The sequence below is a fragment of the Ranitomeya imitator genome, chromosome 4, assembly GCF_032444005.1.
Source record: "Ranitomeya imitator isolate aRanImi1 chromosome 4, aRanImi1.pri, whole genome shotgun sequence".
Taxonomy (NCBI): Eukaryota; Metazoa; Chordata; class Amphibia; order Anura; family Dendrobatidae; genus Ranitomeya; species Ranitomeya imitator.
This window is the reverse complement of record NC_091285.1, coordinates 6,670,550-6,687,342: the sequence shown is the minus strand read 5'-3', so window position 1 is coordinate 6,687,342 and position 16,793 is coordinate 6,670,550. Positions and strand designations below refer to the sequence as shown.

The following is a 16,793-nucleotide window of genomic DNA, read 5'->3' as shown; positions in this document are numbered from 1 at the left end:
TCTTTATTTATATAGCGCCAACATATTCCGCAGCACTTTACAGTTTAACAGTTTCAAACACAACAGTCAATACAATAATAAAGCACAATAAGCCGCCCCTGCTGGTGAGAGCTTACAATCTACAATGAGGTGGGGGAGATACAAAGTACAGGTGTGTATTTGCAATGATGTATTTACAATGAGGGTCCGGCCATCTTCAGGGGGTGGGGGATAGATGGAGATAGTGAATGGGCTACAGACACACACAAACATAACATGACTTTGATTAGTGAACATGATAGGCCGCTCTGAACAAATGTGTTTTGAGGGAGTGTCTAAAACTATGCAAATTGTGGATGGTCCTAATATCTTGGGGTAGAGCATTCCAGAGGATTGGCGCAGCACGGGAGAAGTCTTGGAGTCGGGAGTGGGAGTCCGCAGTTGGGCAAAGCATACTGCGCGTGCGAAAGGCAAGATTGCCTTGCGCAGGCGTGTACTTCGGAGGACACAGCATGAACTTCAAACCAATATTGCGGCCAGCATGCAGCCAGTGGGTAAGGAAAGGGTGAATCAAACACCCGAAAACCCCGCCCATATGACCGCAAACCTGTCCCGCCAAATTCAGGTGACAGGTTCCCTTTAAGGAGATGACTTGTCTGCAAATTCCCAGATCTCAAGCCGATCAATCAGCTGTTTGATTAAACATTTAATTACGGTTTGTATCTTAAGGGTATGTGCACACGTCAGGTTTTTTTCCTGACAAAATCCTGAGAATTCTGCCAGAAATCCGCGTTTTTTTCTGCGCGGATTTTTCGCGGAATTTGCGCGGATTTTTAGCTTTTTTTTTTTCCTGAATGTCGTTTTTGCCATGGAATCCGCAAAAAGAATGAGCATGTCCGTTCTTTTTGCGGAATGCCTTTTTTTGCGAAAAAAAACGCTAACATATGCACAAAAAATGCGGAATGCATTCTAAAAGATAGGATGCATAATGTTAGCGTTTTTTTAGCGGATTTATAGCGTTTTTATAGCGAAATTCCGCAAAAAAAACGCTAAAAATCCGGACGTGTGCACATACCCTAAATTATATGAATTTAACAGATTTGTCTATAAAAATGTTAAATATGTAAACTATTATACACAGGAAAAAAATGCTGCAACAACGCTGCAAAAGTGCACACGTCAGGATTCTTTGCAGAAATTTCCTGAACAAAACTGGGACTTTTTCTGCAGGAAATCCGCATGCATTTTTTGTGTGGATTTTTTGCGTTTTTTTCCAGAGCTTTCCAATGCATTAAATAGCGGGAAATCTGTGAAAAATCTGCAAAATTAATGAACATGCTGCGATTTTTACGAGGAAAAAAATGCAACATGTGCACAAAAATTGCGGATTGCATTCTATTAATAGGATGCTTAATGGATGCGGGTTTTTTTGCGGTTTTATCGCTTTTTATAGCGAAAAATCCGGAACGTGTGCACACAGCCTAAGGCTATGTGCCCCTTCAAGATTCTTTGCAGAAATTTCCTGAACAAAATCGGACTTTTTCTGCAGGAAATCCGCTTGCGTTTTTTGTACAGATTTTTCGTGTTTTTTTTCCAGGGCTTCCCAATCCATTAAATAGCAGGAAATCCAGGAAAAATCCGCAAAAGTAATGAACATGTTGCGTTTTTTCCGCGATGCAGTTTTTTCGCGGAAAAAACGCAACATGTGCACAAAAATTGCGGATTGCATTCTATTAATAGGATGCGTTTTTTTCACGGTTTTATCGTGTTTTTATAGCGAAAAAAACTAAAAAAATCCAGAATGTGTGCACACAGCCTTAACCCCTCTGTGACCTTAGACGTACTATCCCGTCGAGGTGCCCTGGGCTTATCTGACCCTGGACGGGATAGTACGTCATAGCCGATCGGCCGCGCTCACGGGGGGAGCGCGGCCGATCGCGGCCGGGTGTCAGCTGCTTATCGCAGCTGACATCCGGCACTATGTGCCAGGAGCGGTCACGGACCGCCCCCGGCACATTAACCCCTGGCACACCGCGATCAAAGATGATCGCGATGTGCCGGCGGTGCAGGGAAGCACCGCGCAGGGAGGGGGCTCCCTGCGGGCTTCCCTGAGACCCCCGGAGCAACGCGATGTGATCGCGTTGCTGCGAGGGTCTCACCTCCCTCCCTGCTCCCTCCAGCCCCGGATCCAAGATGGCCGCGGATCCGGGTCCTGCAGGGAGGGAGGTGGCTTCACAGAGCCTGCTCAGAGCAGGCACTGTGAAGGCTGCAGCGCTGCATGTCAGATCAGTGATCTGACAGAGTGCTGTGCACACTGTCAGATCACTGATCTGTGATGTCCCCCCCTGGGACAAAGTAAAAAAGTAAAAAAAAGTTTTCCAAATGTGTAAAAAAAATTAAAAAAAATATTCCAAAATAATGAAAAAAAAATATATATATTATTCCCATAAATACATTTCTTCATCTAAATAAAAAAAACCCCCAATAAAAGTACACATATTTAGTATCGCCGCGTCCGTAACGACCCGACCTATAAAACTGTCCCACTAGTTAACCCCTTCAGTAAACACCGTAAGAAAAAAAAAAAAAAACGAGGCAAAAAACAACGCTTTATTATCATACCGCCGAACAAAAAGTGGAATAACACGCGATCAAAAGGACAGATATAAATAACCATGGTACCGCTGAAAGCGTCATATTGTCCCGCAAAAAACGAGCCGCCATACAGCATCATCAGCAAAAAATTAAAAAAGTTATAGTCCTGAGAATAAAGCGATGCAAAAATAATTATTTTTTCTGTAAAATAGTTTTTATCGTATAAAAGCGCCAAACCATAAAAAAATGATATAAATGAGGTATCGCTGTAATCGTACTGACCCGAAGAATAAAACTGATTTATCAATTTTACCAAACGTGGAACGGTATAAACGCCTCCCCCAAAAGAAATTCATGAATAGCTGGTTTTTGGTCATTCTTCCTCACAAAAATCGGAATAAAAAGCGATCAAAAAATGTCACGTGCCCGAAAATGTTTTCAATAAAAACGTCAACTCGTCCCGCAAAAAACAAGACCTCACATGACTCTGTGGACCAAAATATGGAAAAATTATAGCTCTCAAAATGTGGTATTGCAAAACATATTTTTTGCAATAAAAAGGGTCTTTCAGTGTGTGACGGCTGCCAATCATAAAAATCCGCTAAAAAACTCGCTATAAAAGTAAATCAAACCCCCCTTCATCACCCCCTTAGTTAGGGAAAAATAAAAAAAAATGTATTTATTTCCATTTTTCCATTAGGGCTAGGGTTAGGGCTAGGGTTAGGGTTAGGGCTAGGGTTAGGGCTAGGGTTAGGGCTAGGGTTAGGGTTAGGGCTAGGGTTAGGGCTAGGGTTAGAGTTGGGGCTACAGTTAGGGTTGGGGCTAAAGTTAGGGTTAGGGTTTAGATTACATTTACAGTTGGGAATAGGGTTGGGATTAGGGTTAGGGGTGTGTCTGGGTTAGAGGTGTGGTTAGGGTTACCGTTGGGATTAGGGTTAGGGGTGTGTTTGGATTAGGGTTTCAGTTATAATTGGGGGGTTTCCACTGTTTAGGCACATCAGGGGCTCTCCAAACACGACATGGCGTCCGATCTCAATTCCAGCCAATTCTGCGTTGAAAAAGTAAAACAGTGCTCCTTCCCTTCCGAGCTCTCCTGTGTGCCCAAACAGGGGTTTACCCTCACATATGGGGTATCAGCGTACTCAGGACAAATTGGACAACAACTTTTGTGGACCAATTTCTCCTGTTACCCTTGGGAAAATACAAAACTGGGGGCTAAAAAATAATTTTTGTGGGAAAACAAAAAGATTTTTTATTTTCACGGCTCTGCGTTATAAACTGTAGTGAAACACTTGGGGGTTCAAAGGTCTCACAACACATCTAGATAAGTTCATTGAGGGGTCTAGTTTCCAATATGGGGTCACTTGTGGGGGGTTTCTACTGTTTAGGTACATTAGGGGCTCTGCAAACGCAATGTGACGCCTGCAGACCAATCCATCTAAGTCTGCATTCCAAATGATGCTCCTTCCCTTCCGAGCCCTCCCATGCGCCCAAACGGTGGTTCCCCCCCACATATCGGGTATCAGCGTACTCAGGACAAATTGGACAACAACATTTAGGGTCCAATTTCTCCTGCTAACCTTGGAAAAATACAAAACTGGGGGCTAAAATATAATTTTTGTGGAAAAAAAAATATTTTTTATTTGCACGGCTCTGCGTTATAAACTGTAGTGAAATACTTGGGGGTTCAAAGCTCTCACAACACATCAAGATGAGTTCCTTAGGGGGTCTACTTTCCAAAATGGTGTCACTTGTGGGGGGTTTCTACTGTTTAGGTACATTAGGGGCAATGTGACGCCTGCAGACCATTCCATCTAAGTCTGCATTCCAAATGGCGCTCCTTCCCTTCCGAGCCCTCCCATGCGCCCAAACGGCGGTTCCACCCCACATATGGCGTATCAGCGTACTCAGGACAAATTGGACAACAACTTTTGGGGTCCAATTTCTCCTGTTACCCTAGGGAAAATACAAAACTAAGGGCTAAAATATAATTTTTGTGGGAAAAAAATTTTGTTTTATTTTTATGGCTCTGCATTATAAACTTCTGTGAAGCCCTTGGTGGGTCAAAGTGCTCACCACACATCCAGATAAGTTCCTTAGGGGGTCTACTTTCCAAAATGGTGTCACTTGTGGGGGGTTTCAATGTTTAGGCACATCAGTGGCTCTCCAAACGCAACATGGCGTCCCATCTCAATTCCTGTCAATTTTGCATTGAAAAGTCAAACGGCGCTCCTTCCCTTCCGAGCTCTCCCATGCGCCCAAACAGTGGTTTACTGCCACATAAGGGGTATCAGCGTACTCAGGACAAATTGGACAACAACTTTTGAGGTCCAATTTCTTCTCTTACCCTTGGAAAAATAAAAAATTGGGGGCAAAAATATAATTTTTGTGAAAAAATATGATTTTTTATTTTTACGGTTCTGCATTATAAACTTCTGTGACGCACTTGGTGGGTCAAAGTGCTCACCACACCTCTAGATAAGTTCCTTAGGGGGTCTACTTTCCAAAATGGTGTCACTTGTGGGGGGTTTCAATGTTTAGGCACATCAGTGGCTCTCCAAACGCAACATGGCGTCCCATCTCAATTCCTGTCAATTTTGCATTGAAAAGTCAAACGGCGCTCCTTCCCTTCCGAGCTATCCCATGCGCCCAAACAGTGGTTTACTGCCACATATGGGGTATCAGCGTACTCAGGACAAATTGGACAACAACTTTTGAGGTCCAATTTCTTCTCTTACCCTTGGAAAAATAAAAAATTGGGGGCAAAAATATATTTTTTGTGAAAAAATATGATTTTTTATTTTTACGGTTCTGCATTATAAACTTCTGTGAAGCACTTGGTGGGTCAAAGTGCTCACCACACCTCTAGATAAGTTCCTTAGGGGGTCTACTTTCCAAAATGGTGTCACTTGTGGGGGGTTTCAATGTTTAGGCACATCAGTGGCTCTCCAAACGCAACATGGCGTCCCATCTCAATTCCTGTCAATTTTGCATTGAAAAGTCAAACGGCGCTCCTTCCCTTCCGAGCTCTCCCATGCGCCCAAACAGTGGTTTACTGCCACATATGGGGTATCAGCGTACTCAGGACAAATTGGACAACAACTTTTGAGGTCCAATTTCTTCTCTTACCCTTGGAAAAATAAAAAATTGGGGGCAAAAATATAATTTTTGTGAAAAAATATGATTTTTATTTTTACGGTTCTGCATTATAAACTTCTGTGAAGCACTTGGTGGGTCAAAGTGCTCACCACACATCCAGATAAGTTCCTTAGGGGGTCTAGTTTCCAAAATGGTGTCACTTGTGGGGGGTTTCAATGTTTAGGCACATCAGTGGCTCTCCAAACGCAACATGGCGTCCCATCTCAATTCCTGTCAATTTTGCATTGAAAAGTCAAACGGCGCTCCTTCCCTTCCGAGCTCTCCCATGCGCCCAAACAGTGGTTTACTGCCACATATGGGGTATCAGCGTACTCAGGACAAATTGGACAACAACTTTTGGGGTCCATTTTCTCCTGTTACCCTTGGTAAAATAAAACAAATTGGAGCTGAAGTATATTTTTTGTGTAAAAAAGTTAAATGTTCATTTTTATTTAAACATTCCAAAAATTCCTATTAAACACCTGAAGGGTTAATAAACTTCTTGAATGTGGTTTTGAGCACCTTGAGGGGTGCAGTTTTTAGAATGGTGTCACACTTGGGCATTTTCTATCATATAGACCCCTCAAAATGACTTCAAATGAGACGTGGTCCCTAAAAAAAAATGGTGTTGTAAAAATGAGAAATTGCTGGTCAACTTTTAACCCTTATAACTCCCTAACAAAAAAAAAATTGGTTCCAAAATTGTGCTGATGTAAAGGAGACATGTGGGAAATGTTACTTATTAAGTATTTTGTGTGACATATCTCTGTGATTTAATTGCATAAAAATTCAAAGTTTGAAAATTGCGAAATTTTCAAAATGTTCGCCAAATTTCCGTTTTTTTCACAAATAAACGCAGGTACTATCAAAGAAATTTTACCACTATCATGAAGTACAATATGTCACGAGAAAACAAAGTCAGAATCACCAGGATCCGTTGAAGCGTTTCGGAGTTATAACCTCATAAAGGGACAGTGGTCAGAATTGTAAAAATTGGCCTGGTCATTGACGTGCAAACCACCCTTGGGGGTAAAGGGGTTAAAGGGATCCTTTCATCCGGATTTATTCCTAGAAGTTAATAGGACTCTTTATCAGCCTCCTAATACATTAACATTACATTTAGTGTTTAAGGCTAATACATGTATCATCACAGAGGGTATTAGAAGACTAATAAACGCTTTCCAAATACATTCTAAGGTTAAATGTTGATGAAAGGTTCCATTTAAATTAGTTTTTAGTTAAATAAGAACATATCTACAGGAAATGAGAGTATGGAAAGGGGTAAAGTGCAAGAACACAGTGAGAACATTGCAGAACCAGGGCACAATTTATAGCTCACATTGAAATGAGAACTAAAGCTTTGTGATGTGAGCTCCCTCTAGTGGTGGCTGGAGAAAGAACGCAGTATGCTCCCCCTATCGGTGGCTGCAGGTAGAGTGCAGCGAGACTCTCCCCTAAAGGTGGCTGTAGGTAGCATGTCAGCTGCCCGTAATCCACCTGTCCCCCCGCTATTCCCCGGCCTCTCCCCTCTGTCAATCCCTTCACTGGCTCCCCATTACCCAGAGACTCCAGTACAAAACCCTAACCATGACATACAAAGCCATCCACAACCTGTCTCCTCCATACATCTGTGACATGGTCTCCCGCTACTTTCCTGCTCGCAACCTCTGATCCTCACAAGATCTCCTTCTCTACTCCCCACTGATCTCCTCTTCCCACAATCGTATACAAGATTTCTCTCGCGTATCACCCCTACTCTGGAACCCTCTACCACAACACATCAGACTCTCACCTACCATCGAAACCTTCAAAAAGAACCTGAAGACCCACCTCGTCCGACAAGCCTACAACCTGCAGTAACCACCGATCGACCAAACCACTGCATGACCAGCTCTACCCTCACCTACTGTATCCTCACCCATCCCTTGTAGATTGTGAGCCTTCACGGGCAGGGTCCTCTGTCCTCCTGTATCCTCACCCATCCCTTGTAGATTGTGAGCCTTCGCGGGCAGGGTCCTCTCTCCTCCTGTATCCTCACCCATCCCTTGTAGATTGTGAGCCTTTGTGGGCAGGGTCCTCTCTCCTCCTGTATCCTCACCCATCCCTTGTAGATTGTGAGCCCTCGCGGGGAGGGTCCTCTCTCCTCCTGTATCCTCACCCATCCCTTGTAGATTGTGAGCCCTGGCGGGCAGGGACCTCACTCCTCCTGTATCCTCACCCATCCCTTGTAGATTGTGAGCCCTCGCGGGCAGGGTCCTCTCTCCTCCTGTATCCTCACCCATCCCTTGTAGATTGTGAGCCCTGGCGGGCAGGGTCCTCTCTCCTCCTGTATCCTCACCCATCCCTTGTAGATTGTGAGCCCTCGCGGGCAGGGTCCTCTCTCCTCCTGTATCCTCACCCATCCCTTGTAGATTGTGAGCCCTCGCGGGCAGGGTCCTCTCTCCTCCTGTGTCTTCACCCATCCCTTGTAGATTGTGAGCCCTCGTGGGCAGGGTCCTCTCCTCCTGTATCCTCACCCATCCCTTGTAGATTGTGAGCCCTCGCGGGCAGGGTCCTCTCTCCTACTGTATCCTCACCCATCCCTTGTGGATTGTGAGCCCTCGTGGGCAGGGTCCTCTCTCCTCCTGTATCCTCACCCATCCCTTGTAGATTGTGAGCCCTCGCGGGCAGGGTCCTCTCTCCTCCTGTGTCTTCACCCATCCCTTGTAGATTGTGAGCCCTCGCGGGCAGGGTCCTCTCTCCTCATGTATCCTCACCCATCCCTTGTAGATTGTGAGCCCTCGCGGGCAGGGTCCTCTCTCCTCCTGTATCCTCACCCATCCCTTGTAGATTGTGAGCCCTCGCGGGCAGGGTCCTCTCTCCTCATGTATCCTCACCCATCCCTTGTAGATTGTGAGCCCTCGCGGGCAGGGTCCTCTCTCCTCCTGTATCCTCACCCATCCCTTGTAGATTGTGAGCCCTCGCGGGCAGGGTCCTCTCTCCTCCTGTAGCATTGTGACTTGTATTGTTTAAGATTACTGTATTTGTTTTTATTATGTATACCCCTCCTCACATGTAAAGCGCCATGGAATAAATGGTGCTATAATAAAAAATTATGTTTCACATTCTGACACTTTATTACTTGATCATTTCTAACATCAGAATCACTGGGATTTTGAGCTCTGTATCCACTCTAACTCCTACATATGCTGTGCAATTAACCAAGGAAGACCTTTGGAGGTGCAGTTTATATCATGAAGACTATTTGCACTGTCATCTCTCCATATTACAGCCTCAGGCTCTGGCTTCCGTGCAGTCGTCTCCTTCCCGCCTGATCTATCACACATTCCTTACAAAAATATTTAGAACTGAGAGTCCTCCTTACATTCCTTACAGTGATTATCCACCATAGGTGACCGTCGTCTCTTCCCGACATCATTGTAACGTGTACGCTCTTTTCACGCTGGTGTCATGGTCGGTGTTATGTTTGCTAATGACAGGTGTTATGAAGGCAATCCAGGAACACAGTGTGCTTAGCGATCAGAGCGCACACAGTGATCTGACAAATACCCAAAAATACAAGAACGAGCTCTGAGACGTGGAAACTCTGTAGACTGCACACCTGATCCTATCCTAAACACAACTAAAAGCGGCTGTGGATTGCGCCTAACAACTACCTAGGCAACTCGGCACAGCCTAAGAAACTAGCTAGCCTGAAGATAGAAAAATAGGCCTGACTTGCCCCAGAGAAATTCCCCAAAGGAAAAGGCAGCCCCCCACATATAATGACTGTGAGTAAGATGAAAAGACAAAACGTAGGGATGAAATAGATTCAGCAAAGTGGGGCCCGATATTCTAGGACAGAGCGAGGACAGTAAAGCGAACTTTGCAGTCTACAAAAAACTCTAAAGCAAAACCACGCAAAGGGGGCAAAAAAAACCCACCGTGCCGAACTAACGGCACGGCGGTACACCCTTTGCGTCTCAGAGCTTCCAGCAAAACAAAAGACAAGCTGGACAGAAAAAAAGCAACAAAAAAGCAAAAAGCACTTAGCTATACAGAGCAGCAGGTCACAGGAACAATCAGGAGAAGCTCAGATCCAACACTGAAACATTGACAAGGAGCAAGGATAGCAGCATCAGGTGGAGTTAAGTAATGAAGCAGTTAACGAGCTCACCAGAACACCTGAGGGAGGAAGCTCAGAAGCTGCAGTACCACTTGTGACCACAGGAGTGAATTCAGCCACAGAATTCACAACAGGTCGGATCATACACCAGAAACGAAAGTGCTGTGCCAGGTCCATCATGCGGTCATGAATACGCCACGTGGACCCAGTTTGGGATTCTAGACGTTTTTACGGTAAGAATAATGCTGCGGGCTGTTGTTGCCGCCATCAAAAGCGACATAAAGCCCAACTCACTGCAGTAAAGGGAACAGAGCGCAGTGAGGACGCCTGACCCCTTTATCTACAAAAATGAAAAATTATTTCCCGCTCCCCATTAAAAGTAGCAGAAGCTGCGTGGGGAGGTTGGGAGGAGGAATGGACTGCAGATATTTATTAATCTTACCTGCCGAGAGTTTTTCCGCTGTCTGACACAAGTCTGAATAGGCTGAGATCCCGCTGCGTCTCTCAGTCCTTCTTATAAGACCCAGAGCTAAACTGCACGAGCGGGAAAATCAGATTCGTAAGAAAGCCACACCTGCAAACACTTGGCATGTAAATTTCCATGACTCAGTGACTGCTTATGAATATGACAGGTATAATCCCGTTTAGCCCCATTTTATCCCACACGTTTTAGACTCAGGTAATAATAATAATAATCTTTACTTTTTATATAGCGCTAACATATTCCACAGCGCTTTACAGACATTATCATTGCTGTCTCCAATGGGGCTCACAATCTAAATTCCCTACCAGTGTGTCTTTTGGAACTTGAAAGTACTTGAAGACACAACGTCTTCCTTTTTCTGTAAATGCTGCAGCCCTGAGGTTCTATGGTGTTTGCAGAACTGGTTGTATTTTTCACAATTTTGAGGTACCTACAAGTTCTCACAAAATTAGAATATCAAAAAGTGAATTTATTTCAGTTCTTCATTACAAAAAGTGAATCTCCTATATTCTATAGTCATTACACACAGCTTGATTTATTTCACGTGTTTATTTCTGTTAACCCCAAGGGTGGTTTGCACGTTAATGACCGGGCCAATTTTTACAATTCTGACCACTGTCCCTTTATGAGGTTATAACTCTGGAACGCTTCAACGGATCCCAGTGAATCTGACATTGTTTTCTCGGGACATATTGTACTTCATGACAATGGTAAAAATTCTTTGATAGTACCTGCGTTTATTTGTGGAAATTTGGCGAAAATTATGAAAATTTCGCAATTTTCCAACTTTGAATTTTTATGTAATTAAATCACAGAGATATGTCACACAAAATACTTAATAAGTAACATTTCCCACATGTCTACTTTACATCAGCACAATTTTGGAACCAACATTTTTTTTTGTTAGGGAGTTATAAGGGTGAAAAGTTGACCAGCAATTTCTCATTTCTACAACACCATTTTTTTTAGGGACCACATCTCATTTGAAGTCATTTTGAGGGGTCTATATGATAGAAAATACCCAAGTGTGACACCATTCTAAAAACTACACCCCTCAAGGTGCTCAAAACCACATTCAAGAAGTTTATTAACCCTTCTGGTGCTTCACAGGAATTTTTTGAATGTTTAAATAAAAATGAACATTTAACTTTTTTTCACAAAAAATTTAATTCAGCTCCCATTTGTTTTATTTTACCAAGGGTAACAGGAGAAAATGGACCCCAAACATTGTTGTACAATTTGTCCTGAGTACGCCAATACCCCACATGTGGGGGTAAACCACTGTTTGGGCGCATGGCACAGCTCGGAAGCGAGGGAGCGCCATTTGACTTTTCAATGCAAAATTGACTGGAATTGAGATGGGACGCCATGTTTCGTTTGGAGAGCCCCTGATGTGCCTAAACATTGAAATCCCCCACAAGTGACACCATTTTGGAAAGTAGACCCCCTAAGGAACTTATCTAGAGGTGTGGTGAGTACTTTGACCCACCAAGTGCTTCACAGAAGTTTATAATGTAGAACCGTAAAAATAAAAAGTCATATTTTTTCACAAAAATTATCTTTTCGCCCCCACTTTTTTATTTTTCCAAGGGTAAGAGAAGAAATTGGACCCCAAAAGTTGTTGTACAATTTGTCCTGAGTACACTGATACCCCATATGTGGGGGTAAACCACTGTTTGGGCGGATGGGAGAGCTCGGAAGGGAAGGAGCGCTGTTTGACTTTTCAATGCAAAATTGACAGGAATTGAGATGGGACGCCATGTTGCGTTTGGAGAGCCACTGATGTGCCTAAACATTGAAACCCCCCACAAGTGACACCATTTTGGAAAGTAGACCCCCTAAGGAACTTATCTAGAGGTGTGGTGAGCACTTTGACCCACCCAGTGCTTCACAGAAGTTTATAATGCAGAACCGTAAAAATAAAAAATCATATTTTTTCACAAAAATTATCTTTTCGCCCCCAATTTTTTATTTTCCCAAGGGTAAGAGAAGAAATTGGACCCCAAAAGTTGTTGTACAATTTGTCCTGAGTACGCTGATGCCTCATATGTGGGGGTAAACCACTTTTTGGGCGGACGGGAGAGCTCGGAAAGGAAGGAGCGCCGTTTGACTTTTCAATGCAAAATTGACAGGAATTGAGATGGGACGCCATGTTGCGTTTGGAGAGCCACTGACGTGCCTAAATATTGAAACCCCCCACAAGTGACGCCATTTTGGAAAGTAGACCCCCTAAGGAACTTATCTAGATGTGTGGGGAGTGCTTTGACCCACCAAGGGCTTCACAGAAGTTTATAATGGAGAGCAGTAAAAATAAAACAAAAATTTTTTCCCACAAAAATTATTTTTTAGCCCCCAGTTTTGTATTTTCCCGAGGGTAACAGGAGAAAGTGGACCCCAAAATTTGTTGTCCAATTTGTCCTGAGTGCGCTGATACCCCATATGTGGGGAGAAACCACTGTTTGGGCGCATGGGAGGGCTCGGAAGGGAAGGAGCTCCATTTGGAATGCAGACTTAGATGGAATGGTCTGCAGGTGTCACATTGCATTTGCAGAGCCCCTAATGTACCTAAACAGTAGAAACCCCCCACAAGTGACACCATTTTGGAAACTAGACCCCCTAAAGAACTCATCTAGATGTGTTGTGAGAGCTTTGAACCCCCAAGTGTTTCACTACAGTTTGTAACGCAGAGCCGTGAAAATTAAAAAAAAAAATCTTTCCCCCCAAAATTATTTTTTAGCCCCCAGTTTTGTATTTTCCCGAGGGTAACAGGAGAAATTGGACCCCAAAATTTGTTGTCCAATTTGTCCTGAGTACGCTGATACCCCATATGTTGGGGGGAACCACCGTTTGGGCGCATGGGAGGGCTCGGAAGGGAAGGAGTGCCATTTGGAATGCAGACTTAGATGGAATGGTCTGCAGGCGTCACATTGCGTTTGCAGAACCCCTAATGTACCTAAACAGTAGAAACCCCCCACAAGTGACCCCATATTGGAAACTAGACCCCCCAGGGAACTTATCTAGATGTGATGTGAGAACTTTGAACCCCCAAGTGTTTCACTACAGTTTATAAAGGCACAGATTGGCCTCGGGGAGACCAAAACATCCAACACCGCGGAGACACCATCACGTATTTCTCAACGCAGTGATTCCAGAACACTGCCCCCATCCCTTATGGGAAATATGCAGATGCATGTAAAGAAGCTGCGGAGACACCATCACGTGTTTCTCGACGCAAGCAGTGAATAGCCAGGCCTTTCCCCGGGAAGGAACAACCACGGGAAGGGCAGCATCCTATGAAGGAAAGCCACCTATGCCAAGCATGGTATCCATCCACAGACAGCTGTTTCGGGGTTTTTGCCCCTCATCAGTGTGGAGTAGGAATCTGGCTATTAGGAGCAGTGCCTAGTAAAAAGGCTATAAAGGCACAGATGATTGGCCTCGGGGAGACCAAAACATCCAACACCGCAGAGACACCATCACGTGTTTCTCAACGCAGTGATTCCAGAACACTGCCCCCATCCCTTATGGGAAATATGCAGATGCATGTAAAGAAGCTGCGGAGACACCATCACGTGTTTCTCGACGCAAGCAGTGAATAGCCAGGCCTTTCCCCGGGAAGGCACAACCACGGGAAGGGCAGCATCCTATGAAGGAAAGCCACCTATGCCAAGCATGGTATCCATCCACAGACAGCTGTTTCGGGATGGGGGCAGTGTTCTGGAATCACGTGATGGTGTCTCCGCGGTGTTGGATGTTTTGGTCTCCCCGAGGCCCTTCCCGTGGTTGTTCCTTTCCGGGGAAAGGCCTGGCTATTCACTGCTTGCGTCGAGAAACACGTGATGGTGTCTCCGCAGCTTCTTTACATGCATCACTACAGTTTATAACGCAGAGCCGTAAAAATAAAAAATATTTTTTTTTCCCACAAAAAATATTTTTTTAGCCCCCAGTTTTGTATTTTCCCAAGGGTAACAGGAGAAATTGGACCCCAACAGTTGTTGTCCTATTTGTCCTGAGTACGCTGATACCCCATATGTTGGGGTAAACCCCTGTTTGGGCACACGGAAGGGAAGAAGCACTGTTTTACTTTTTCAATGCAGAATTGGCTGGAATTGAGATCGGACGCCATGTCGCGTTTGGAGAGCCCCTGATGTGCCTAAACAGTGGAAACCCCCCAATTATAACTGAAACCCTAATCCAAACTCACCCCTAACCCTAATTCCAACGGTAACCCTAACCACACCTCTAACCCTGACACACCCCTAACCCTAATCCCAACCCTATTCCCAACTGTAAATGTATTCTAAACCCTAACTGTAACTTTAGCCCCAACCCAAACTGTAGCCCTAGCCCTAACCCTAATGGAAATAAATACATTTTTTTAATTTTTCCCTAACTAAGGGGGTGATGAAGGGGGGTTTGATTTACTTTTATAGTGGGTTTTTTAGCGGATTTTTATGATTGGCAGCCGTCACACACTGAAAGACGCTTTTTATTGCAAAAAATATTTTTTGCGTTACATAGTAACATAGTTAGTAAGGCCGAAAAAAGACATTTGTCCATCCAGTTCAGCCTATATTCCATCATAATAAATCCCCAGATCTACGTCCTTCTACAGAACCTAATTGTATGATACAATATTGTTCTGCTCCAGGAAGACATCCAGGCCTCTCTTGAACCCCTCGACTGAGTTCGCCATCACCACCTCCTCAGGCAAGCAATTCCAGATTCTCACTGCCCTAACAGTAAAGAATCCTCTTCTATGTTGGTGGAAAAACCTTCTCTCCTCCAGACGCAAAGAATGCCCCCTTGTGCCCGTCACCTTCCTTGGTATAAACAGATCCTCAGCGAGATATTTGTATTGTCCCCTTATATACTTATACATGGTTATTAGATCGCCCCTCAGTTGTCTTTTTTCTAGACTAAATAATCCTAATTTCGCTAATCTATCTGGGTATTGTAGTTCTCCCATCCCCTTTATTAATTTTGTTGCCCTCCTTTGTACTCTCTCTAGTTCCATTATATCCTTCCTGAGCACCGGTGCCCAAAACTGGACACAGTACTCCATGTGCGGTCTAACTAGGGATTTGTACAGAGGCAGTATAATGCTCTCATCATGTGTATCCAGACCTCTTTTAATGCACCCCATGATCCTGTTTGCCTTGGCAGCTGCTGCCTGGCACTGGCTGCTCCAGGTAAGTTTATCATTAACTAGGATCCCCAAGTCCTTCTCCCTGTCAGATTTACCCAGTGGTTTCCCGTTCAGTGTGTAATGGTGACATTGATTCCTTCTTCCCATGTGTATAACCTTACATTTATCATTGTTAAACCTCATCTGCCACCTTTCAGCCCAAGTTTCCAACTTATCCAGATCCATCTGTAGCACATTTTGAGATCTATAATTTTTCCATATTTTGGTCCACAGAGTCATGTGAGGTCTTGTTTTTTGCGGGACAAGTTGACGTATTTATTGGTAACATTTTCGGGCACGTGACATTTTTTGATCGCTTTTTATTCCGATTTTTGTGAGGCAGAATGACCAAAAACCAGCTATTCATGAATTTCTTTTGGGGGAGGCGTTCATACCGTTCCGCGTTTGGTAAAATTGATAAAGCAGTTTTATTCTTCGGGTCAGTACGATTACAGCGACACCTCATTTATATCATTTTTTTATGTTTTGGCGCTTTTATACGATAAAAACTATTTTATAGAAAAAATAATTATTTTTGCATCGCTTTATTCTCAGGACTATAACTTTTTTATTTTTTTGCTGATGATGCTGTATGGCGGCTCGTTTTTTGCGGGACAAGATGACGCTTTCAGCAGTATGATGGTTATTTATATCTGTCCTTTTGATCGCGTGTTATTCCACTTCTTGTTCGGCGGTATGATAATAAATCGTTGTTTTTTGCCTGGTTTTTTTCTTTTTCTTACGGTGTTTACTGAAGGGGTTAACTACTGGGACAGTTTTAGGCTACGTTCACATTGGCGTTCCGCCAATGTGCGTCGCTGTTGCGCCGGCGACGCAGCGGCGACGCGCCCCTATGTTTAACATAGGGGACGCGTGCGTTGTTTTGGTGGCGTTTTTCGCCACGTGCGTCGTTTCCGACGCTAGCGTCGGACGCAAGAAAACGCTACATTGTAGCATTTTCTGTGCGTCCGATTTTCGTCAAAAACGACGCACGCGTCGCAAAACGCGCGCGTTTTTGCGCGCGTTTTTACGTGCGTCGCGCGTTGCGTCGCCGACGCAGGGCGGCGCAACGCTAGTGTGAACCTAGCCTTATAGGTTGGGTCGTTACGGATGCGGCCATACTAAATATGTGTACTTTTATTGTTTTTATTTATTTAGATAAAGAAATGTATTTATGGGAATAATAATTTTTTTTTTTCATTATTTAGGAATTTTTTTTTTTACACATTTGGAAAAATATTTTTTTACTTTTTCCCAGGGGGGGACATCACAGATCGGTGATCTGAGAGTGTGCACAGCACTCT

At 44.1% G+C, this 16,793-nt stretch overlaps 1 protein-coding gene across 1 annotated transcript in view; it reads right to left on the bottom strand.

The window, feature by feature from the left end:
* FAM111A (FAM111 trypsin like peptidase A) overlaps window positions 1-16,793 on the bottom strand; it is a 117,331-nt gene that overhangs the window by 93,429 nt on the left and 7,109 nt on the right. Inside the window, exons 2-3 of the mRNA XM_069761866.1 lie at window positions 10,607-10,731; window positions 10,260-10,351 (exon numbers count right to left, since the gene is read on the bottom strand). Of these exons, the coding sequence (XP_069617967.1) occupies window positions 10,260-10,351; window positions 10,607-10,731 (217 nt within the window). The remainder of the gene's footprint in view (window positions 1-10,259; window positions 10,352-10,606; window positions 10,732-16,793) is intronic.